Below are 24,373 nucleotides of genomic sequence, written 5' to 3' on the forward strand. Positions count from 1 at the left end.
AGAGGTTTTTGCTACAGGGTGCATGTGCTCACCAGAAAGACAGAGAGAGACAGAGAGATAAAAAGCAAGAAATCACCCCCCAGGGGGGATGGTCACGCCGTGATCCCTTATCCATTCTCCTCTCGGGATCTTGGGCACGCATGCACACGTACCCAGCATGAGTTGAAGCCACTGGGTCAGGGACTTGAACCGCGGTCAACTACGTGGGAGTCCAGCAACATAGCCATTATGCTAACTGCTGGTTCCTCAAACATCAGCTTTCAACAGCTTTTTAAACAAATCCAATGATCAGGTAACATGCCCACAAATGTAATTACCTTCATGTCATAGCCGTACGTTTCCCGAATGTCTTCATCAGAATCTGTTTCTTCATCATCATAGTCCATCGTTTGTCGTGGGGAAGATGACACACTGCTCACCACCCGACTAAAAGCGGACTGCTGGAAACTGGGTAAGTGCCCCTAAATGAGAAGTGATTGCAAGATGAACGGTGAGGCACTAAACAAATAGGAGGCGTTAATATGTACTTAAGGTCACCAAAACATGAGAACTCACAGAGGAGCTAAACAACTCTCCAATAGCTAATAGAAATGAAATTAGGCAGCACTCCTTATCTGTAGGTTCTGTACCCACAGACTCAAGCAACTGCAGATCGAAAGTATTCAGAAAAATAAAAATTGGTTGTGCCTGTACTGAACGTACGTACACAGACATTTTTCTTGTCATTATTCCTTAAACACAATGTAACGACTTTACAAATGTACATTATATTAGATATTATAAATAATCTAGAGATGATTTAAAGTATTCAGGAAGATATGCGTAGGTCACATGCAAATATTACACCATTTTATAAGGGACTTGGGCATCTACAGATTTTGGTATCCACTGAGGATCCTGAAACCAAATGCGGATACTGAGATGCTGCCTTTGATTATGACGCCAAGATTCACCTGAATAGTATTTCCAAGTAATATTTCACTAAAATGACCTAGGTATATATCCAAAGAAAATGATACAATGTATGCAGCAAGATGCCATGGATGATTAATCGCCAGCAAGTTACTGTTATTTTCCTAAGAAATCAATGGCACAGGTTTGATCTACTGTTCACGAACTGGCAAGTGCTACTCCATGCAATAGAAAGAACGTAAGTGTAAACTTGCCTGTAAGTCTGGATTGGCAGCTGCTTTTTGGAGCTCTGCACTGATAATCTTTTCAGTTTTTTCTCGAGCTGCCTGTTCCACCATACGCTGACTCAACACAGACAGCTTGGCCAGAGCAGAGGACAGTTCCTCTGTGGCTAGGGCCTGCCGTGCTCGATCCTGCCAACTCATGGCACGTTCTGTCAAACACTGCAGGGCCTCTCCTTCGGGCAACCGTACAGGCAACTTCTGAAGGGATACCAGGAGTGACAGAATAGTCTCTAGCCTGGGCCTTCGAGACCGCATACAGAGAGGGCAAAGGAATTTTACTTCCTTAGCCTGCCAGCTGGACCCTTTTTTCTGGGAACTTGATTTAGGAAGGGGAACACAGCTGTTATGGAACCAGTCTTTGCAGAGCTCACACTGTAGCATAAATCCACTTGCTGTCTTGCGACAAATGCAAAATTTTACTTCTTCAATGCGGTCCACCACTGTCATCTTGGCTAAGTTGGCTGCTCTGAGGGAATGCATAGCTTCAATCTCTTTTTGCTCCCGTTCTTTGAAAACTGCCACCTGTATACAATAAACATGTCACTGAAAGTCATCACTGAAATACATCCCCAAATCACCAAATCTCAAGGCTGAGTGATCATTTTCCAACTTGTGGCCTCATGAGATGACAAAGCACTGTCCTTTTTAAAAAATACAGTTGTGCGACCAGCAGCTGACGTAATGGCTATGTTGCTGAACTCCCACGTAGTCGATCGTGGTTCGAGTCCCAGCTCCGGTGGCTTAAACTCACGCCAGGCACATGTGTGTGCGTGCCCAAGATCCCGAGAGGAGAATAGAAGAGAAGGGATTGTGGCGTGGCCATCCCCCCTAGGGGGTGATTTCTTGCTTTCTGTCTCTGGCAAGCGCATGCACCCTATAGCAAAAACCTCTCAAAAAAAAAAAAAAAAAACCCACAGTTGTAGGCTCACTCCTGTGGCCCAGTGGTTAAGGGAGCCAGATCCCACACAACCAACTATGTGGTTTGAATCCCTGCCCTGGCGTCTTGAAGAACACCACGGGCATATGTGCATGTATGCCCACATCCCAACAAGGTGGAGGAGGGTAGATGGCTGCAGCACTGCAGGGTGGCCACGCCCGACTGGGGAGCGCTCTCTCCCTCTCCCGGCTCTCTGGCAAGTGCATGTGCCCTCTAACAAGGTAAATGCCTGGGCACCCGCACTCCTCACCTGTGAAATAGACAAGGTGCTACTCTGACAATTTTTACCAGCAGAATACTCTGAAGTATTCCATAGGGTGCAGCAAAAGATGGTATGCTTTTGAATCAAGCCACTGGTGTACAAAGGCTAATTCTTGTGCTTATAGACTGTTGAGCTGGAGTACAAGTCTTTGAAAACTGAGGAGAACATCAATTTCATTCTGTTTTTTTAAGGATTATATAACACATGAAAATGCCTAACTGCCTAACCTAACCTGGTGCCTGGCACAAGGTAAACAATAATTATTACTTTCCCATCTCCTTGTAATTCATTCTCTATGTGCAACTTCTATAAAAATCAATTTTCATTTCTCCCTAAAAGGTTTCTTCAATCCCTCTGGAAGTAGAGTAACAAAGCTTGATGGTCAGTTATAACATTTTGTGAAACTCATTTCAGTAAGGTATGTTAAAACAAATCTAATTATCATGTATATTGTCTTTGCATTTTCCTATTTTTACTCTTGCTACAGGGCACGTGCACTTTTCAGAGAGACAGACAGAGAGAAAGCGATAGATCACCCCCCACCCCACCGCCACGAGGGAAGGCCACATCACAAACCCCTCTCCTCCATTCCTGCCTTGGGATTTGGGGCATGCACACACGTGCCCAGTATGTTTTTCAGGTCACCGGATCCAGACTCAGACCAGACTTAAATTGTGCTAAGGGCCATGTGGGACAAAGCCACCTTGACCACCATGCCAGCAGATGGCCCTGTGTATTTTCTTTTTAAATTACTGGCAGCTTTGAAAAAATCTGAAATAATTTCCAGTCCTACTTATCTGGCAAGACTGACTTATCAGGACTTTCTAATGAGAGATAATTGTCACTGGTCTCAAAACAAGATCATTTGCGGGCAGAAAGTGCCACGTTAAGTTACTTAGTGTATACCATCCCAAGAATTATGAATCACCCACGTATTTTTTTATTTCTTTTTACTTCTTCAGGCTCTTCATAACATACTTTTTTTTTTTAGAGAGAGTTTTTTAAAATAGGGTGCATGGACTGGCTCAAGAGACAGAGAGACAAAAAACAAGAAATCACTCCCCAAGGGGGATGGCCATGCCACAGTCCCTTCTCCCCCATTCTCCTCTCAGGATTTTAGGCCTGCATGCACATGTGCACAGCATGAGTTTCAAGCCACTAGGTCCAGGACCTGAACCACAGCTGACTATGTTGGAGTCCAGTGCTTTAACCACTACACTACCTGCTGGCCCCTCCGCCTAATATATTTCTCTTAATCTCCAAAAAGGTATAATTCTCTTCAGTTACAATATTTTATTTTGAGATTTTTGCTAGAGGGTGCATGTGCTCGCTAGAGGCAGAGAGACAGAAAGCAAGAAATCATCCCCCGAGGCGGGGTGGGGGATGTGCTGCAATCCCTTTTCCTCCATTCTCCTCTCTAGATTTCGGGCATGCATGCACAGCACCCGGTGTTGTTTTAAGCAGCCGGGTCGGGGACCCAAACTGCAGCTGACTATGTGGGAGCCCAGTACCTTAACCCCATATCACTTCCAGCCCTTCCTCATGATATATTAACATATACCTCTTATATAATTATCAGCTACAAAAGTTACAAGTATTTTTTGAGTACTCGTTATAATGCTGAATGCGCCTAAGAAAAGGAAATGTTTTTAAAAGCAGCTGGTATAATTCCTTTAAAAAGCACAAAGTATGGGCCCACAGGTGATGTGAGGATGAGGTGGCTGGATCCTCCATGACTGACTGACTGATTCAAGTCCCAGGCCTGGTGGTCTAAAAACACACTAGGCACGTATATTTATGTGTGCATGTGTGCCCCATATCCCAAGAGGAAAACGAAGAAGGGACTGTGGTGTGATCATCCCCCCAGGGAGTGATTTCTCCCTTTCTCTCTGTCTCTCTCTTCCCAGTGAAAGCACACAACTTACTGCAAAAAGAAAAAGGAAAAGGAAATTACTCCACTAATTATAAACAACGACTTGATGGAATATTATACAACTATTGGAACAACAGAGAACAGAAATACAGAAAAGACCAAAACTTCTGAGAGCAGAAGAGTAAACTGTGTGCTTTGATTATGAATATGCTAAAAATATGTCAAATATATATAATCCTAAAGCCAAATATGTAGTATACCAAAATAAAAAGTTAGAAGCCTAGAAACAGTGGATCTGCTAGTATCCTGACAGGATTTTGTAGCCACAAGCAAATTAAAGATGAACTACAAGATGTCTTACCACCATGGCTGTGTCTCTGGCCTCCTCTAACCCCTCCTCCAGATCACTCAAAGGCTCAAGGTCCAGATCCTTTTCTTTTTCCTTTTCTATTAGTTCTTTTACCTTTTTCCTTCTGTTTTTACCACTCCCATATATTCCAATGTCAGTCCTGGGACTTAGCACCTACAGAAATGAAATCAAAATAGTTATTTTTTTTTTAAGCCTTAACAGCAAAAATAATAAAAGGAACCATTTATTGACCAATTACTGCGTCTTCTCCTATTTTATGGCATGTGTGTTATTTTAGAGGGTCTCGCTCTATTGGGATGCCCTGGCCTTCCGCACAGCTGGACTACAGGTGTACGCCAGCGCACTCGGCCTCCAGAGTGGGCTGGGAACTGCACTGAAGCCTCCCACGTGGCCCGCTCGAGCAGCTACGCCCTGTGCCACTACTGAGGCGGGCTTCAGGCTCTTTCCTAAGGGCTCTGTCCATATTATCTGATCTGACGCTCACGACAACCCTATGCAGTAGTGTTACTATCTACGTTGTACCAGTCAGGGAAACCGAGGGTCAGAAAGGAAGCAACTTGCCCAAGAGCACAGGTTAGCAATTACGGAGCCACTCTTCAAAAACGAAACTACCTGACTTCGAAGCCTATGCTCTTAACTTTTACATTTGACTATTCAAGACAAAAGGATGATGCATATCTAAATCTGTGCTTCTGAGAAATAAGACCATTCAGCAACAGGGTCTGTTAACAAGAGATAAAATCCAGGCTGACTGCTTTTTCTAGATACAGCACAGGATTAAACTGGACATGAATCTGGCTAAGGCTCCAGATTTCAGGTCAACATCTGATATTGCCTAAAAGGAATCCCTTTTATAACGGTGACTGGATAAACTGAAAACCACCTCCACCAATACTACTGCTATCTACAGGTGTTAGGTCACCAACAGCTCATGAAGCACTGGGGCATGTGAAGGTGAACTACTCCTCACCTGCAGCAGCGTGTGGCTAGAATTCTTCTTGAGAAAGGTGCGCCCAGTGCGTTCTCTCCAAGCCCGGGCTGCTGCTACCTGGGATTCCACCTGGGGCAGGGCATCCAGACGCACAGGGATAGGGCGTCCTTTTGCAGATAAGCTCTCAAGTTGCTCCAAGTAAGCATAGTTGCTGCCACTCTGAAAAACAAAAGTAGATTCTCTCACAATTGGAGTTTTCTAATGGAGTCTGGAAATACGTTTTTCAAAGACCTCAAAGGGAGTTTACTGTGTTGTTGGAAAAGTCATGACACATTTTTGCATGGAAAAATATGTCATGACTTTCCCAATAACCTAATGGTATTAACTTTTTAATTAAACATTATTTTCTAAATCTAACTGCATCTCTTGAATTAATGTAACTTCCAATGTCCTAATTTTACAAGTTTATGGAAACAGCAGATGGCATAATGACTATGTTGGACGACCATGTACTCAACTGCTGTTCAAGTCCCAGACCTGGTAGCTTAAAATCCATGCCAGGAGCATGAGCATGCATGCCCAAAATCCCAAGGGAAGAATGGAGACAGGACTGCGGTATGGCCATGCCCTCAGGGGATAACTTCCAGCTTTCTGTCTGTCTCTCCAGCGAGCGCATGCACCCTCTAGCAAAAATCTTTAAAAAGAAAGTTTATGTAGGGCCATCCCCATGACCTGGTGGTTAAGAAAGCTGAATCTTGGGGCCAGCGAGTGGTGTGGTGGTTAAGATGCTGAAATTCCCACATGGCTGACCACAGTTCAAGTCCTGGACCTGGCGGCTTTCTTTCTCGATGTAATCTCTTCGCCTATTTCTGTTTTTATAAATTTTGCCAGAATGTGCACGTGCTCAGAAAGAGAGAAAGACCCTGGGGCTTTTGGGTGGGCAAGTGCACGCCCACCTGCCCTCAGCATGCTTTTTAAACTGCTGGATCCAGGACTCAAACTGCTGGCCATGTGGGGTCCAGCCACCTTAACTATAATGCCATGGGCTGGCCCTGGCCTGTCTTTGCCCACTTCAAAGTCTTTCACAACTTTATCAACAATTAAAAGCAGTATTTTAGTTCTGGTAATCACCTCCATTTTATGTGCTATAAACATAGGTAAGAATGAGTATTTTCCTTCTAAGTTGATAATATTTTAATATTCTTATATAATTAATTCATTGTTTTTAGAACTGCTCTACTGCATCCCAGTAAAAGACTATTTCCCATAAATTAACTGACACTTATGCCTGTAAACAGGCAAAAAAACTTAACAAATTTTTTTAAGAGAATAATAAAAAGGTTCTAGTCCTAGGAGATATTACAAATTACTGAGTTGCTGTGGTAGCATGATAAGAATACGTAGCTACATGAAATAGGGAAGAAAAATCAGGCATAGACAGGGACAAGAAATACCACATTGGGGGACCAGCAGTTGGTGTAACGGCTATGTCACTGGACTCCCATGTAGTCGATCACAGTTCGAGTTCTGAACCCAGTGGCTTCAATTAACACCAGCCGTGAGTGCGTGCCTGTCCAAGATTCCGAGGGAGAATGGAGGAGAAGGGATTACAGTGTGGCCATCCCCGCTCGGGGCGTGATTTCTCACTTTCTGTCTCTGTCTTTCTGGTGAGCGCATGCGCTCTATAGCAAAAACCTCTCGAAAAGAAAGAAAAAGAAATACCATGTTTGGGACCAGCAGATGACATACTGGTTTCGTCGCTGGACTCCCACATAGCCAACTACAGTTCAAGTCCCAGACCCAGTGGCTTGAAACTCACACTGAGTATGTGTGCGTGTGTGCCCAAAATCCCGAAAGGAGAATGGAGGAGAAGGGCTTCTGGCATGGCCATTCCCCCAAGAGGGTGACTTCTTGCTTCCTCTCTGCACGCACATCCTATAGCAATAATCTCTTAAAAAAGAAATACTGGGGACCAGCAATTAGCGTAATGGCTATGTTGATGGACTCCCATGTAGTCGACCACAGTTCAAGTCTGGGACCCGGTGGCTTAAACTCACACAGGGCGTGTATGCACGTGCACCCAAGATCTTAAGAGGAGAGGAGAATGCAGTGTGGCCATCCCCCCTAGGGGGTGATTTCTCACTTTCTGTCTCTCTGTGTCTTTCTGGGTGAGCACATGCACCTTATGGAAAAAAATCCTCTCAACAACAAAAAAGGAAATACTGCATTTACTACTACTCCCTCCTGTGCCTAACTACAGCCATGTGATGCAAGAATACCTTTAGACTAAGCTCAAACACAGCTAGCTTCCAGGCCACTTACCCTAGAGAAAAGCCTGCCAATTAACAGACTCTGTCTGCTTACATAGAGCATACAAGCCAGTACTCCCATTGTGCAGAAGGGCCTAACAGAGACAGGCCTCCAAAGTTACAGGAGACACATGATGGGCTACTGACACTTGTCAATCCAGTCCTTCATTCGTAAATAGCCAATCAAAGACTGGCCGACATTTGAGAACAACTAACTGCCTGAACAAGGTAAAAGATGCAACAAAAGTAGCTGTCCTGATGAAGAGAGAGAATTAAAAAAGAAAAGTGACGGCTTAATAGCTGCCAACAGAGATCAAAGGCAAGGCAAGTAAAGCAGTGACTTAGACCCTGACACCTAGATGACGTCTTTTCTTGGGAAGGTGTTCTAGGGGAAGAGAGCTGGGGCTTTTTCTCTACCCTTTAGGTCTACTTCTAGAGTTAGGAGTGTTTATATACTCAGTACTGGAAATGTTCCTTTAATAATTCAAGCACACTTAAATCCGGCCCTCATCTCACTGTTCTGAATTACAAATGTGTAATTTTTCTCTTCACCACTAGAAAGGATGCCACTCTGGAGGTCGGGGCCTATATTTACACGCTTCCTTTGTATTCCTACTCCAAATACTAGAATAGTATCAAGAGTACTGACATGTTTAGTAAAGGCTAATTTTTTTTAAATGACCAACGTGTTTATTTGACTAAGTTCTATTTCATGCATAAGCATGATAGTCGCCCCTGTTCATTAAACTTGGCAATAAAAAAACAAGCAGCCTTAAACAGAACAGTGACAGCCAAGGACGAAGGCGGTCTACAGTTTCACTGTGGCATAAATGTATACATATTTTTAAAAGGCCTCTCTCCTTTGGCCATATCAACTCTCAGTTCAGATCATTAAATACAGACAGATTTCCAAAATCACTTCTTCATTTCTCTGAGATCTTCGATGTTGCCATCATCCACCTCTGAACACTTCTCCTGAATGACGTAGATGACGTCATCTGTGAAGTCTCCCTGAATGATGACCTCATCCTCCCCTGTTACTGAGGCATCATGGGAGAATTTCTGAGCAAAAAATCTTTGTGCTTCTTTAAGATCAATTTCGAAAGTTGCAAGGCCACACTCTGGTTACGTGTTTCTTCTTTGCTCTGGGAATTTTGGCTATAGTAACCTTCTGCGGTACGGTCTTCTTTTTTTTGTTTTATTTGACCCCTTCCGCCTCTCTTTTGTTTCTTCTTCTCCTCTTCTTCCCCTGCTGTTCCCTGACAGCTAACTCCAGCTTCTTGTTTGGGTGAATTTTCTAGAGTAAGTTTTGCAACCTCATTTGGAAAATTCTTCTCTAACCATTGTCTACATTTAGCAACATCGGGCATATATTCACAGTGCTCCACAGTAGAGGACGTGGAGTGGGTAATCCGCATCTAACTTGGCACAGTTCTTCGGGTCTCCTTTACACTCACCCCACTGGATTCGGAAATGTCCGCAGCCATTTCACAAACCCAGACAGTTGCACAGCCCCGCCAACTCCACTCCCATCTCACCCACCGCTACTGCCGGCTGAAGCAACTCATGCAACCCCTTCCCCGGTCAGGGCCGCCCAGTAAAGGCTAATTTTAACTTCTGCCTCTTATTTCATTTGTAATTCACAGAGGCCCAGCCACGGTGGTCCAAGTGTCAGGGTGCAGCTGTGGAAGGTTTGAGCCCGGGAAGGCCTGGACTTGGTTCCTAGGCCAACTTGAATAGGCTGGACACACGAGGACACGGCTGTAGCCCCAGTTAACCAGCAGCTGGCGTGAGAGGGTAGTGAATCAGTGAGACCCTGTCAAAAATACCTATCCCTGGGAATCAGCAGAAGGCTCCTACATGACTGACAGTGTAGTTCAAGATCCAGACCCGGTGGCTTGAAAAAATATGCCAGGTATGTGTGCATCTGTGTCCAAAATCCCAAGAGGAAAATGAGGGTGAAGGGACTGTGGCATGGCCAACCCCCTAAGGAATGATTCCTCACTTTCCCTCTGAACCTCTCTTCAGCATGTGCACAAGCCCTATAACAAAACTAAAAATAAATAAATAAATAAATAATCAATCCCCTTTTCTCCTCTCTTCCTTAAAAAAGTAATTAATATACATGCAAGAAGATTCAAAGAATACAGCAGACAATAAACTCCCTACTAATAGAAATTAAGTCAACAGCTAACACCATCATCTTTCGTAGCAAGGACTCAAATGCAAATAGTGTTTAACTAAGTTATATTTATTATTAATTATAAAGTGGAAAATTTTTAAATGGAAAAAATGAGTGAATTTTAGGGACCATGACTATTTTATACTACAGTGTTAAAGGTTTACAGTACCCATCTGTGAGCAGCATTACCTAACAGGTGGGACTTCCCAGAGTCCTTACCTGAATAGCATCCACTTTAGCTGTCCACTCACGAGCCTTCTGTAAGGCTTCTTTCAGGGACAACACATTGGGTAAAAAGGCTGGAATGTTCTTGGCTTCATTCACAATGCTTTCCAAACTTGCCACACTGTGCCGTGGTCTAAAAGAACAAGAAAAACTAGGTGAGATGCATGAAGAGTATTTAAATAACATTTTAGAATGTGTTCAGAACTTTCACATACATGATTTCTCTGAATTCCTACCACAATCCTGTAAGTGAAACAAAACTGCTATTACCTTTATTTTCATTTTATATCTGAAATTGCCAGAGATGCTATTTGATAGCACATAGAAAGCAACTGACTGAGAACCCATTCATGTTGACCATGTACATTTACTTCAACTGTGTTCAGTAATATCTAGTTACAGGGTCCAGCAGGTGGCATGATGGTTAAGGTGCTGGACTCGCACATGGCCGACTATGGTTCAAGTCCCAGACCTGGCAGCTTGCTTTCTCACTTTCCCCTTCTCTCGCTTTCTTTCTGTATCTTTGGTCAAATAAAAAATTAATAACAAATAAAACTAAATAAATGATTTTTTAAAATATCTAGTTACACAAAGGTACATAAGACAAAGGCCTTATCCTCAACTTATAAGAAAACAATATAAGGGGACTAGCAGTTAGCATAATGGCTATGTCGCTGGACTCCCATGTAGTCAACCATAGTTCAAGTCCCAGACCTGGTGACTTAAACTCATGCCGGGCACGTGTGTGTGCGTGCCCAAGATCCCGAGAGGAGAATGGAGGAGAAGGGATTGCGGCGTGGCCATCCCCCTGGGAGGGTGATTTCTCGCTTTCTGTCTCTCTCTGTCAGGCGAGCCCACGTGCCCTCTACCAAAAACCTCTCAGGGAAAAAAAAAAAAAGGATACAATATAAGAGTTGTGCTTGAGGGCCAGACAGTGGCACAGTGGTCAGGACAGCCAAATCCTTCATGGAGTCTTGGACCTGGTGGCTTGGAAAACACACCGGACGTGTGCATGTTTCCAAAATCCGAAGAGTAAAATGGAGAAGGGACGCAGGATGGCCAAACTCCCTAGGTGGTGCGTCCTCACTCCCCCATTCTTTCTCCCTGTCTCTGGCACACACCTGCCCCACAGCAAATTTAAGGAAAAAAAAAAAAAAAAACAACAGAGAGAGTGTTTTGATTTTATCCCGATTGGGAATGGGAAACCACAGATGTTTTTTCAGCAAGGGAGAGGAGGAGTGCTATCTGTGTTTCCGGAAAATGGCAGCAGTGTGGAGAATGGGCTGCAAAGGGGTGAGACACACAGCCCACTGCTGTGAGCCAGGCTAGCTCTATCAGCAGCCTGAGGGGAAGGAGAGGCAGAGGATGCGTAATCCAAGGGAACAGCAACACAGGTGGGAGAGTCACAGTAGCTGAAATGACAGTCAGCATACCAAGACAGAGTAACTGTCAGCCTAGAGTTCTATGCTTAATTTTTAAAAAGTCCTTCAAAAATGAGGGTAAGGAGCCCGCAGGTGGCATGGTAGTTAAAAACTCCCACATGGCTGACTGCAGTTCAAGTCCTTACCTGCCGACTTGCATCCTCACTTTCCCTCTTTCTCTGGGCAAATTAAAAAAATAATAGTAATAAAGAAAGTGAAATAAAATAATTATTTTTAAAAAACAAAGAGTAAAATAATCCCACTTACAGACCAAAATAAATGAACAAATGTGAGTCTGGCAAAAAAAGAAATAACACCCTGACAAGCAGCAGATATTCCGTAAGTCCTTACCCAGCTGCAAGGATCCAGAGAAAACACATGAAGACTGTAACCAGAGCAGTGACAGCGCAGCTGAGAGACAGACAGGAAAGACAGCTTGCGAGCAATAGCACCAGGATGTGGAGACTGACTCCTGGACCCAGCGACTTAGAACTCATGCTAGGCACATGTGAGTGCATGCCCACCCCACCAGGCATGATTTCTCTGTCTGTTTCTCCAGCGAGCACACATGCCCTATAGCAAAAAAATCTTTTTCTCAAAAAAAAAAAAAAAAAAAAAAAAGAGTTGTATCAGGTATACCAAATCAAAGTTTTAAATTCCCAAGCTATTTAGCTTTTGCCCACTTAATATACTCCACCTCCCTGAACTATCATGAACCTGAAGACACAGTCATTTGAATAAGTCGGATAGTAAAAGCTATGAATAAGTTTTAGTATGGATTCTGCAAGGCATCTGGAGAACAAAATATCCAGTGTATTTGGAGGCTCCTCATGACTGAGGCAGGACTGTGCTCATTAAACCACCTAAAGCTTTTCCCATCAACTGCATCCAAAATAAGTGTGCAGCCAAACAATTAAGTACACGGGACTTCAGAAGGGAGCGGAGGGGGCTTCACATTCCAGCTGTGATCTCTCCAAGCACCCTAAGGAAATTGTGTTTACTGGTCTATCTCAGTTTTGAGACAAATGCTTTCACTTAAGAACACCACAGTTAATTACCACCAAATTAGTTGACACACAGTCAAATATGATTAACACTGTACATAAATCTCACTGAGTCCAATGGGTTGCCAAGGCTAATGCAACCAGTTAACATTCCCTCACTCACTTTCTATCCCTTAAACACACCCTTCACAGTCCCTAAACTTGGTTTATAGCAGTTTTCTTACCTCCCTCCCTTCCACTTCAGTCCTATTCATTCTTGAAGGCTCTAAGTTCTTACTTTTCTCTTAAGATTCTCTACTGACCACCCAAGTCCACCATGATCTCTATCTAAATTGCTGTAATACTTCTCCACACTTCAGTTTAGTTAGTAACATACTCCATTAAGCTTTATCTTACTTCCTAACTACAGTATTGTTCATTTTAAGCTCTAACAAAAGACTACTTTGTATCACTTAGTGTCTCACACAGCACACTACACGATAGTTTGCAGACATACAAAATTGTCTACATGCAGCCCGATTTGGTAACCTGGTGACTGTCAGGAAAGGCATGAAACGGACCCTGAAGTTCCTCTCCCTTCCGATTTAATTATGAAAGAAGTAACAGTCACCAAAATCTGTGTTCACCTTGCCTGTAGGCAGACTTTGGCCTTTTCTTCCCAGCGCTCAGACACTGTCAGCAGCTCCTGTAGCTCAGCCATGGCTTTCTCCACAGCGTGATGGGGCGCCAGCCCCACACCGGAGTCTATCAGCTTCTTCATGACATCCAGGGTGACTTGCTGTGGATCTGACAGGGTCAGTCGTACTTCATCCAACCATCGAGCCTGCTGTAGCTCCTGCTTCAGCCGGGGTAGCTCAGGCAGCTCCACGTAGAGACTGGAGCCCATGTCGATTAGCATCTGCAGTTTGGAAGAATCTGGGGTTTCATCCATCATGGCCTCCTGAGCACGTTCATGAAACTCTTCCACATCATCCAGGAGATTCTAAAAAAGGCCCCAAAGTTAAAAACAAACTGAAAAGATATAAAAGGAGCATGGAAGAGACATAGTTCAAGCAAACTATCAGCTCTAGACTCCTTATAACCTGGCCATCATAGCACCAAGTATTTGGATATGCTGTGTAATTATGTCTATGTATAGTTCTATTTTGGATTTTTTTAAGATTTATTCCATTTTATTTATTAATTCATTCATTTTTTAAAATGTGACCAGAGAGACACAGAGAGAGAGCGAGAAAGCAAGCCACCAGGTCCAGGACTTGAACTGCGGTCGGCTAAGTGGGAGTGTATGGCGCCCTAACCACAATAATACCTGCTGGTTCCCTAGAGTTCTACTTTTAAAATATGACTGAGTCATTCAACAAATATTTAATGACTGCTGACTTAGAAGCAAACATTTTTCTAGGCACATAGAACTGACTGAAACAAAGTCTGTCTTCAAAGAATGTATTATACACTCTGGGACCAGCAGATGGAGTAATGGTTGCATTGCGGTAGTTCCAGTGTGGACCTGGCGGCTTGAAATTCACACTGGGCGGGCAGGCGGGCATACGTGTGCAAAATCCCGAGAGAAGAATGGAGGAGAAGAGGATGTGGTGCGGCATTCCCCCGGCGGGGGGTGGGGGGTGATTTCTTGCTGTCTCTCTCTCTCTGTATTTCTGGGGAACATACACCCCCTATAGAAAAAATCTCCCTTAAGAAAAAAAAAAAAAATAGGAAAACAGTGAATATGAGTAAAATGTTAACATTCAGTGCTCTGAAAAAAAAGATAATAAGACAACATGACAAAGACCAGCAGCATGAAAGGGCCTATTACTTAGCAGTAGTGATCAAGACAGACAGATGAACTCAAACTGAAATAAGGAGGTGGCCTGAAAACTATCAATATAAAAAGATTTAGAGGAAGAACAGTTCGGATAGGGCAAATAAAAATAGAAAAAGTTCGTAAAGAAGAATGAATTTAGAGTGTTGCTACATGACGATCAGGGAGAAATATATAGTTAAAGGAAGAGCAGAGGGGACAGCAGATGGTGTGGTGGTTAAGGTTCAGGAAGCTCACAAGGCTGACCACAGTTCAACTCCTGTACTGGGCAGTCTGCTTTCTCACTTTCCCTCTCTGTCTCTCTCTGGTGAGTGTGCATGACCTATACCAAATTAAATAACAAATAAAATTAAATAATTATTTAAAGAAAAAAAGGGAAAGCAGAGATCAAGCTGGGAAGTGTCTTATAGATTATAATGAGTTTAGATTTCACACCAGTGGCTTCACAGAAACACTCAAGGGTTTTAACCACAGGAGGGTTTTAATCACAGGAGGGATATAATTGACTTATATTTTAGAAGATTACTCCTGCTATGAAATAAAAAACAAACTGTTAGTAACAAAAGTAGAAGAGAAGATAATTAATTAAGAGGCTGTTGTGAGAACCAGCAGTTAGCATAACGGCTACGTCGCTAGACTCCCATGTAGTCGACTGTGGTTCGCGTCCCGGACCCGGTGGCTTAAAACTCACGCCGGGCGTGTGTGCATGCATGCCCAAGATCCCGAGAGGAGAATGGAGGAGAAGGGATTGTGGCATGGCCATCTCCCCTGGGGGGGGATTTCTTGCTTTCTGTCTGTCTGTCTCTGTCTGGCTGGCGAGCACATGCGCCCTATGGCAAAAAAAAACTCTCAAAAAAAAAAAAAAAAGAAAGAAAGAAAGAAAGCGAGAAATCACCCAGTGGGAGGATGGCCACATCGCAATTCCTTCTCCATTCTCGGGGGGTGGGGGTGGGCTTTCTCGCTTTCTATCTCTCTGTTTCTCTCTTTCTGGTGAGCACACGCACCCTCAAAACAAAAAAAAAAAAAAAAGATAAAGCAAGCTGCCAGATCTGGGACTCAAATCGTGGTTGGCCGTGTGGGAGTACTGCCAGCCCTAATAAGACAATTCTTAAAAAATAAAATAAAGTTGGGACCAGCAGATGGCATAATAATTTTGCTGCAGTCCCACACGGTCCTACATAGTGGTTCGAGTCCCAGACCCAGTGACTTAAACTCGTGCCAGGAACATGTGCATACCCAAGATCCTGAGAGGAGAATACAGGAGAAGAGACTGTGGCATGGTTATCCTCCCTGGGAGGTGATTTCTCACTTTCTGTCTCTCTGTATCTGCCAAGCGTACACTCACGATAGCAAAAACCTCTCTAAAATAAAAATCAAATCACCTGACAAAGAGATCAGGAGAGGGCGCACCTGGAGGACAGGGCTGAGATTCCCAGTCTACTCTGCAACTGAGAAGTCAAGCAAAGAAAAAAGAAACAACGAAGACTTCAGAGAAGGAACTGGGACCAGCAGTTAGCATAATGGCTATGTCACTGGACTCCCATGTGGTCGACCATGGTTCGAAACCCGGGCCCGGTGGCTTAAACTCACACCAGGCGTGTGTGCGTGCGTGCCCAAGATCCAAGAGGAGAATGAAGGAAAAGGGATTGCGGCGTGGCCATCTCCCCTGGGGGTGACTTCTCGCTTTCTGTTTCTCTGTCTTTGTCTGTCCTTCTGGAGAGCACACGCGCTCTATAGCAAAAACCTCTCCAAAAAAAAAAAAAAGAGAAGGAAGACCAACAGGTGGCATGGTGGTTAAAGCAGCTAGACTCCCACACGGCTTCAGGTGGTTTGAATCCAAAACCTAGCAGCTTGCTTTTGTGCTTTCTCTCTCTCTCTCTCTCTCTCGTCATCAACTTTAAAAACGGTAATAATAAAATAATGACAATGGGGGCTGGCAGGTGGCATTGTGGTTAAGTGTGCTGGACTCCCACATGGTCGGTAGCAGCTCGAGTCCTGAACTTGGCGGCTTGCTTTCTCACTTGCCTTCTCTCTCTCTCTGTCCCTCTCTGGTCAAATTTAATTAATTAATTAATTAAATTTGATAAAATAATTCTTTAAAAAAATATATATATAATGACAATGAATAAAATTTAAAAAAACAGAGAGAGAGAGAGAGAAGAAACTGCCAATGGGCTAGGAAGAACACCACACTGCGTTATGTCACAGATGATTACAGAGAATAAAGTAATTCAGGAAAGAAAGAGATGTCAACTACAAAAATGTTCTTATGGGCCAAGCAGGTGGTGTGGTGGTTAAAGTGCTGGACACTCCCACATGGCTGACCACGGTCCAAGTCCTGGATCTGGCGGCTTTCTTTCTCTCTCTCTCTCTCTCTCTCTCTCTCTCTCTCTCTCTGTGTGTGTCTCTTTCTAGTCAAATTAAATAAGTGAATGAATCAATAAAGTGAAATAAATAAAAAATAAATAAATAAATAAAAATAAAGTGAGACGACCATGCATTATGCTCTGAAGTTCCCCTTACCCATTTTCATTTGTCCAGATAAAAGTGTGAAGTAGTTTGAATGATTGGGTCAATGTGGATTTTAGCCCAGGGTGGCAGCTACTGTATAATACAAGGAGAGAGGGGAGAAGGAGTTGAAATGTTTGCAAAGGAACAATTATATAACAGGTCCTGGAATTCTTAGGTAAGGAAACAACAACAAACAAGAGGCTAGTGCTGGGCAGTGAAAAGGTGAAAGGAAAAGAGATGGTAGATCCCTATGGAGTCAAAGATTGTTGGAGTTGAGGGACCAGCAGGTGGCGTGGTGGTTGAGACACTGAACACTCCCGCATGGCTGACCACAGTTCGAGTCCCAGACCTGATGGCTTGTTTTCTCACTTTCTCTCTCTCTTTCTGTGTCTGTCTCTGGTGAAATGAAAATGAACGAATAAATGAAAAATTAAAAATAATTCTTTATAAAAAAAGATTGTTGGAATTGAACACTAGAATGTATAGTCAGAAAGCGATGAGTGTAATCAGAAAGTGGTTAAAGTGACCGGTAATAACACTTAAGATCCAACAATGAGAATGAGTGTCTGAGGGAATTTGAAGAAAAAGATCATGAAGAGAAGAGAATAAGGAATTAATAAAACTGGATATTGGAAAGATGAGTATGTGGATGTTGACTTTCTGGGATTATGAGTTAGGATAACCATGTGCTTCAATCCTTAAGGAGTGGGAAGGGGAATGGAGAGTTGAAAGTGACCTCCCCCCCAAAAAAAATACTCATGCTGGGCACATGTGCGTGTGTGCCCAAGATCCCAAGAGGAGAATGGAGAAAGGATTGCAACATGGCCATCCCCTCTGGGGGGTGATTACTTGCTTTCTGTCTGTCTCTGTCTGGCGAGTGCACATGCCCTATGGCAAAAAACCTCTCCAAAAAAAATAATAATTAAAAAATAAAGTTAAAAATGTCCTTATGAAATGGAAGAAAACAAGAACATAATTGATATTAGATTTCACAAGTTGATATCCTTGATTAAAAACTAGATACCCTAGGGACCAGCAGTTAGTGTAATGGCTATGTCGCTGGACTCCCACGTAGTCGACCACGGTTCATGTCCCAGACCCGGTGGCTTAAACTTACGCCGGGGGTGCGTGTGCATGCGTGCCCAAGATCCCAAGAGGAGAATGGAGGACAAGGGATTGCGGCGTGGCCATCCCCTTTGGGGGGTGATTTCTCACTTTCTGTCTCTCTCTCTCTCTGTCTGTCTGGAGAGCGCACACACCCTATAGCAAAAACCTCTCCAAAAAAAGAAAGAAAAAGAAAAAAACTAGATACCCTACTCACCTCCCAAAACAAAAGCACACTCGAAACTATCACTAACTAGAGAGATCAATATGCTTGGTATACATTTTTTTTAAAATAATTATTTTCTTATTTTATTTATCATTGTTATTTTTAATTTTACCATATCAAGACATACACAGAAAGAGAGAGAAGAAAAAGTGAGCAAGCAAACTGCCAGGTCCTGGACTCAAACCGTGGTCAGTCACGTGGGAGTTCACCACCTTTAACTACTATGCCACCTGCCAGTCCCTTGAAATACACTTCTGAGACTTTATCCATTACTCCTTCTAGGCCTTATTAATTTCAGAGCTCTGCACTTTTTATTTCTTTTTTTTGGGAGAGGTTTTTGCTATAGGGCACGTGCGCTCACCAGACAGACAGAGACAGACAGAGATAGAGAAAGCGAGAAATCACCCCCCGGGGGGGTGGTCACGCCACAATCCCTTCTCCTCCATTCTCCTCTCAGGATCTTGGGCACACATGCACACATGCCCGGCGTGAGTTTTAAGCCACCAGGTCTGGGACGCGAACCGCGGTCGACCATGTGGGAGTCCAGCGACATAGCCATTACGCTAACTGCTGGCTCCCCAGAGCTCTGGGCTTTTAAAAGCTCTTATACTGGGGGCCAACAGATAGTGTGCTGATTAAGACACTAGGGAGGGACCAGCAGTTAGCGTATTGGCTATATCGCTGGACTCCCATGTAGTTGACCACAGTTCAAGTCCCGGACCCAGTGGCTTGAAACTCACACCGGGCACATCTGCGTGCATGCCCAAGATCCTGAGACGAGAATGGAGGAGAATGGAGAGGGGATTTCAGCGTGGCCATCCCCCCTGGGGGGTGATTTCTCACTTTCTGTCTCTCTGTCTGTCTGGTGAGCACATGCGCCCTATAGCAAAAACCTCTCGCAAAAAAAAAAAAAAAAAAAAAGACACTCAACTCCCATGTGGCCAACTGCAGTTCAAGTCCCAGACCTGGCTGCTTACTTTCTCACTTTCCCTTTCTCTCCTTCTCATTATTATAGCAAATTAAAATAACAAAAATAATAATGTACAAAATTAAATATTTTTTTCATTTTAAGAAGCTCATGTTCTAATAATTCACTGATTTTCTTTTTTCAGAGAAAGGTTTTCACTATAAGGCATGTGCGCTCGCCAGACAGAGAGAGACAGAAAGCGAGAAATCACCCCCCAGGGGAGATGGTCACACTACAATCCCTTCTCCATTCTCCTCTCGGGATTTTGGGCATGCATGTACACGCACTCTATTTTAAACTGCTGTGTCCATGACTCGAACTGCAGTCAACTACATGGGAGTACAGCAATGTAACCATTACACCACCCAATTCACTGGATTTTAGATTATTTCTTATATTTCAATTACATCAATCCATACATAATACAGAAAAACTATAATTACTAAACTGGCTTTAGTTAAAGGAAAAATGGAATAAAATATATAAGAAAAAAAAAAAAAAAAAAAGATTGCCTACTTAAAAACTCTTAAATAGGGGCTGGCCAGGCACGATGGTTAACAGTGCTAGACTCCCACATGACCGACTGCGGTCTGAGTCCCGGCCGTGGTGGCTTAACTATGGGGCTGTTAGTTGCCACGGTGGTTAAGGCAGTGGACTCCCACTTGGCTAACTGCAGTTTGACTCCAGGGCCTGGTGGCATGCTTTCTCACTTTCCTTCTCTCCGTCTCTCTCTGGTCAAATTAAAATAGTAATAATTATAAAATTAAATAAATGATTCTTTGAGTAGCAGCATATAAATGAGAAATGGAACAAACAACTAGTCTATGCGTGCCATTCTATTAACCAAAGCAGAAACAGCGCGTACCACACAGGACATTACCCAAGAAAGAATGTAATACTCCACCTTGACTTGTCGGGCTTGGCTGATGACACAGGGGAGGCTGAAGAGCTGGTGGACAAAGGCCTTCAATTCCTCCACAGTCAGCTTGGTCCGTGTCCTCCCACTATCTGGGCTCTGCCTGATGTGAAACAACATTGGGACATGAGTAAGAAAAATCGAATCAATCTCATAGCAAAAGGGTTCCTCCTAGTCTCCCCAGAACTCACACCTAAATGATCCAGAACTCTGGTGTTGAGGGCTCCCACTGCGATGGTGACCATTTCTAAATAAGTCTCTACATTCTTACATTAACGACTCAAAGAGTCCTCTCTCTCAGCTACAGATTCTCTAGCCCACAGTATCAGGTACTTCAGACTTTAAACTCTTCTTAGGAAGTGCTAAGTTCATGGGTTAAATACTGTACTTCAAGGAGCTTAAAATGTGGAACAAAGGGGGCCGACAGGTGGCATGGTGGTTAAGGGTGCTGGGCTCCCACATAGCTGACCACGGTTCAAGTCCCGAGTTAGCGGCTTACTTTCTTTCTCTCTCTCTCTGGTCAAATAAATTAATTAAATAAATAAAGCTAAATTTAAAAAAAATGTGAAACAAAGGTCTTTAACCTAAATTAGGAGACAATGAATCCTCTAAAAGCATTTAAATGTTTGTAGGTATGCATTTTTCTCAGGTTTCCAAACTTAAAATTCTCCAAAGGGGTTAGTAACCCAATGACAAATTAAGATCCATAGATTAATATCATTTTTTAAAAGAATTATTTTATTTAACTTTTTTTTTTTAATTTGACCAGAGAAAGACAGAGAAAGAGAAAGAAAGCAAGCTGCCAGGTCCAGGACTTGAACCACAGTCAGCCATGTGGGAGTCCAACACCCCTAACCATCAAACCATCTGCCAGCCCCCTCACAGATTATTATCTTTAAGAAACATTCTCTGGGGCTAACCCCAGGGCCTGGAGACTAAGGGAAGCTGGGACCCACATAACAAACTATAGTTCAAGTCCTGGCCATAGCCACTTGGGAAATAAGCCAGGTACATGTGTATGCATGCCCAAAATTCTGACAGGATGGAGAAATGGAGGAAAAGGGATTGAAGCATGACCATGCCCCATTGAGGGGGTATTTTCTCGACCTCAATCTCTCTTTCTATGGTGACCTACACACCTTCCTGCAATTAAAAAGAAACAGGGGCTAGCAGGTGGCATGGTGGTTAAGGGCATTAGACTTCCACATGGCTGACTGCAGTCTGAGTCCTGGACCTGGCAGCTTGCTTTCTCACTTTCCCTCTCTATCTCACACGCTGTCCCTCTCTGGTCAAATTAAAAATTAATTAATTAATTTTAAATAAAAATTAAAAAAAAATAAAAAAGGAAGAAAGAAAGGTTCGGAGTCTATGGTCCATAATAGTGGTGTAAACACTAACACTCTGAACTGCAGTGCTGGAAGCCACATGCCTGACTGTGGGTTTGCATCCCGAGGTTACCTGAAAATGTGCCAGGTGTATATAGTGTGTAAGTCCAGGACCCTAACACGCCAGGGGCTAGGGGAAGGGAATCACCATGTGCTGAGATCCCATGGGTATGTCTGTCTCTCCTGCATGCACACTCTCATTCTTGAATCAAAGAAATGTTGGGGCGGGGGTTGTCTGATATATGGCAGATTAAATATTTACAAAGTAGTTTAAGATTCATTGTGAACTATTTATGAAAAAGAAAGCCAGAGGCCAGCAGGTGACATGAAGGTTAAAGTGGTTGGATTCCACATGGCCAACAGCACAGTTCAAATCCCAGACTTGGTGGGGTGAAAATCACACCAGGCACCTGTGTGTGCATGCCTGAAGTCCTGAGAGGACAACGGAGGAGAAGGGATTGTGTCATAGCCATCCTCCCTGGAGAGTGATTTCTTATTTTCCCTCTCTCTTTCTGATTTTCTCTGATGAACACATAAGCCCTATAAGCAAACTAAAAAAAAAGGGAAAGAAAGAAAAAAAAAACAAAAACATCCAGATACATGGAAAGTGTTGGAATGACTACAAAATAATACCACAGGAAACGCAATACATAGGAATTACGTGAAGTCAGGGGTGCACGTGGCTATGCTCCACAACAGCCTCTTCTGCAGCCATCAGGGTCACTCTTTGCTACCACCTGCCTCCAGCCTGCAGTAACATTCCGCTCACTGATTTACAAGTATTTATAGCATACCTACTATGGACCAAGCATTGTTCTGTGTACCAGAAAGAGCACCAAAAAAAAAAAAAAAAAAAAAAAAAAAACCAGAAAAAGCACCAAAAAAAAAAAAAAAAAAAAGACAAAAATCCCTAATATTCAAATCTAGTGTACACTCTAGTAGAGATGGGCAGAAGGGGAGGTGATAGACAATCAATTAAATAAACAAGTTAGTACATCAGAAGGTAGTAAGTCTAAGAGAAAAACAAAGCAGGAAAAAATGGTAAGAGGGCTGAAGTCTTACAAAGCATTCTCAGAAAAAGCCTCTCCCAGAAAGTGACATTTGAACAACTTGAAGGAAGTGAGGGAATAAGCCACCTGGATGTGGTGTCCAGAGAGCTCTGAGCAAAGTGAGGCGCAAATGTGAAAGTCCTGAGAACGAACACATCAGGGACGTCTGGATGGCAGAGGGAGGAGCCTTGCAGGGAAGAGCAAATGAAGAACAGCAAGAAATAAAACAGGGGAAGGCAGAGATGTGGCCCAAATAGAACCTCGCAGGCCAGCTCAAAGTCTGAAAGGCTGAAACTCTGAGAAAACAAGAACCACCTGGATGACTAAGCTCTGCGTGGGTTTACCTGTGTTTCTGCTTTTTGCTGAGAAGCAGCTGAGCCACAGAAGCACAGGTCTCGGCTTCTTTGACAGCATCCCGGAGTTTTCGAAAGAGGTCATTCTCGGGGTACTTCCTATCCTCGGCATCTTCCAGCATTACTCGCAACTCGATCAGATCTGTAACATACGTAAAAAGTCACAGACACAGAAAGTCACTGTCAAGTCTTCAGCAGCCTCACTCCAGGAGGTCACCAACCTACTGCTGGAAATGCTGCGGCTCTGACAATTCATCACTACAACAGAGCTGCTCCTCATCCGAACAGAAGACTCCTCTGATACAGCACTTTCCCTTTCCAAAAGGCCGATGGTGTTAGTCCACCAGTAACGACTCCCAAAAACACATGATACACCTACTGCAAGTTAGACATCTGGCCCATTTTACATTACAGATTTTGTTTAAAAGATTCTCAGGGCCGGCAGGTGGCGTGGTGGTTAAGGGCACTGGACTCACACAGGGCCGACCGTGGTTCAAGTCCCAAACCTTGAGGCTTGCTTTCTCACTTTCCTTCTCTCTCTCTGTATCTATCTGGAAACATTAAAAACAATAATAATAAATTAAATTAAATTAAAATAATTCTTTAAAAAATTCTCAAATAGAAAATTAAATCTATTATTTGGCAAATCACTAATCTCAAATCTTATATAAGGCCTAGAGTTTTTCTTGAAGGGGGAAAAAACAAAAAACTGGGCGTGGTGATTAAGGCGGCTGGATCCCACACAGCCAACTGTTGTTAACAAGTCCTAGGCCTGGAGGCTTGAAATACACACTGGGTGCAGGGGCACCAGTTTTCTTCTTCTCAAGAAGAAAACAGAGGAAAAGGGATTTAGGGATGGCCATATCCCCTGGGGGGTCCTTTCTAACTTTCCCTCTTTCTGTCCTTCCAACAACTACATGTCCAAAGCAAAAAACTAAACAAGATCTCTTTCTGAGTGACAATTTCAGCATACACACACAAAAGTAGAAAAGCAGGAGACTTAACCTTTCTTGTGGCTGAAGTTAGCAGATAACGCTTCTGTAACGCGGCTGACCCAAGTGTCATAGGACTGGGCTCTGACTTTTACACCGTACAGCAGAGAGGGAAGGTCTTCTAATGGGTAGCGATATCTATTAAAACAAACAAACAAACAAAAACACACAGAAATAAAAAGCTTAAAAATCAAGAACAACTTGAAAATAATACAGTTTTAAGTACGATCGCTTAAGAAAAGTCCACGGCCAGGGGAATGAGGTCTCGGTTCATACCGAGAGAAAACCTTCAAAAGCCCAGTGTTAGTGCAGACAGAGACAGGAAATATGTGAGATCAACA

At 43.3% G+C, this 24,373-nt stretch overlaps 1 protein-coding gene and 1 pseudogene across 1 annotated transcript in view; both read right to left on the minus strand.

Annotated features, from left to right (window-relative positions):
- Positions 1 to 24,373, minus strand: part of KDM5A (lysine demethylase 5A) — a 105,083-nt gene that overhangs the window by 20,636 nt on the left and 60,074 nt on the right. The window contains 9 exon segments of the mRNA XM_006163218.3: positions 318 to 461; positions 1,167 to 1,718; positions 4,630 to 4,791; positions 5,609 to 5,788; positions 10,280 to 10,418; positions 13,337 to 13,692; positions 20,242 to 20,356; positions 23,032 to 23,182; positions 24,046 to 24,170. Of these exon segments, the coding sequence (XP_006163280.1) occupies positions 318 to 461; positions 1,167 to 1,718; positions 4,630 to 4,791; positions 5,609 to 5,788; positions 10,280 to 10,418; positions 13,337 to 13,692; positions 20,242 to 20,356; positions 23,032 to 23,182; positions 24,046 to 24,170 (1,924 nt within the window).
- LOC102493769 (density-regulated protein pseudogene) lies at positions 8,794 to 9,404 on the minus strand (annotated as a pseudogene).

Source organism: Tupaia chinensis, unplaced genomic scaffold (genome assembly GCF_000334495.1).
Source record: "Tupaia chinensis unplaced genomic scaffold, TupChi_1.0 Scaffold141530_1, whole genome shotgun sequence".
In the NCBI taxonomy this organism is placed as follows: domain Eukaryota; kingdom Metazoa; phylum Chordata; class Mammalia; order Scandentia; family Tupaiidae; genus Tupaia; species Tupaia belangeri.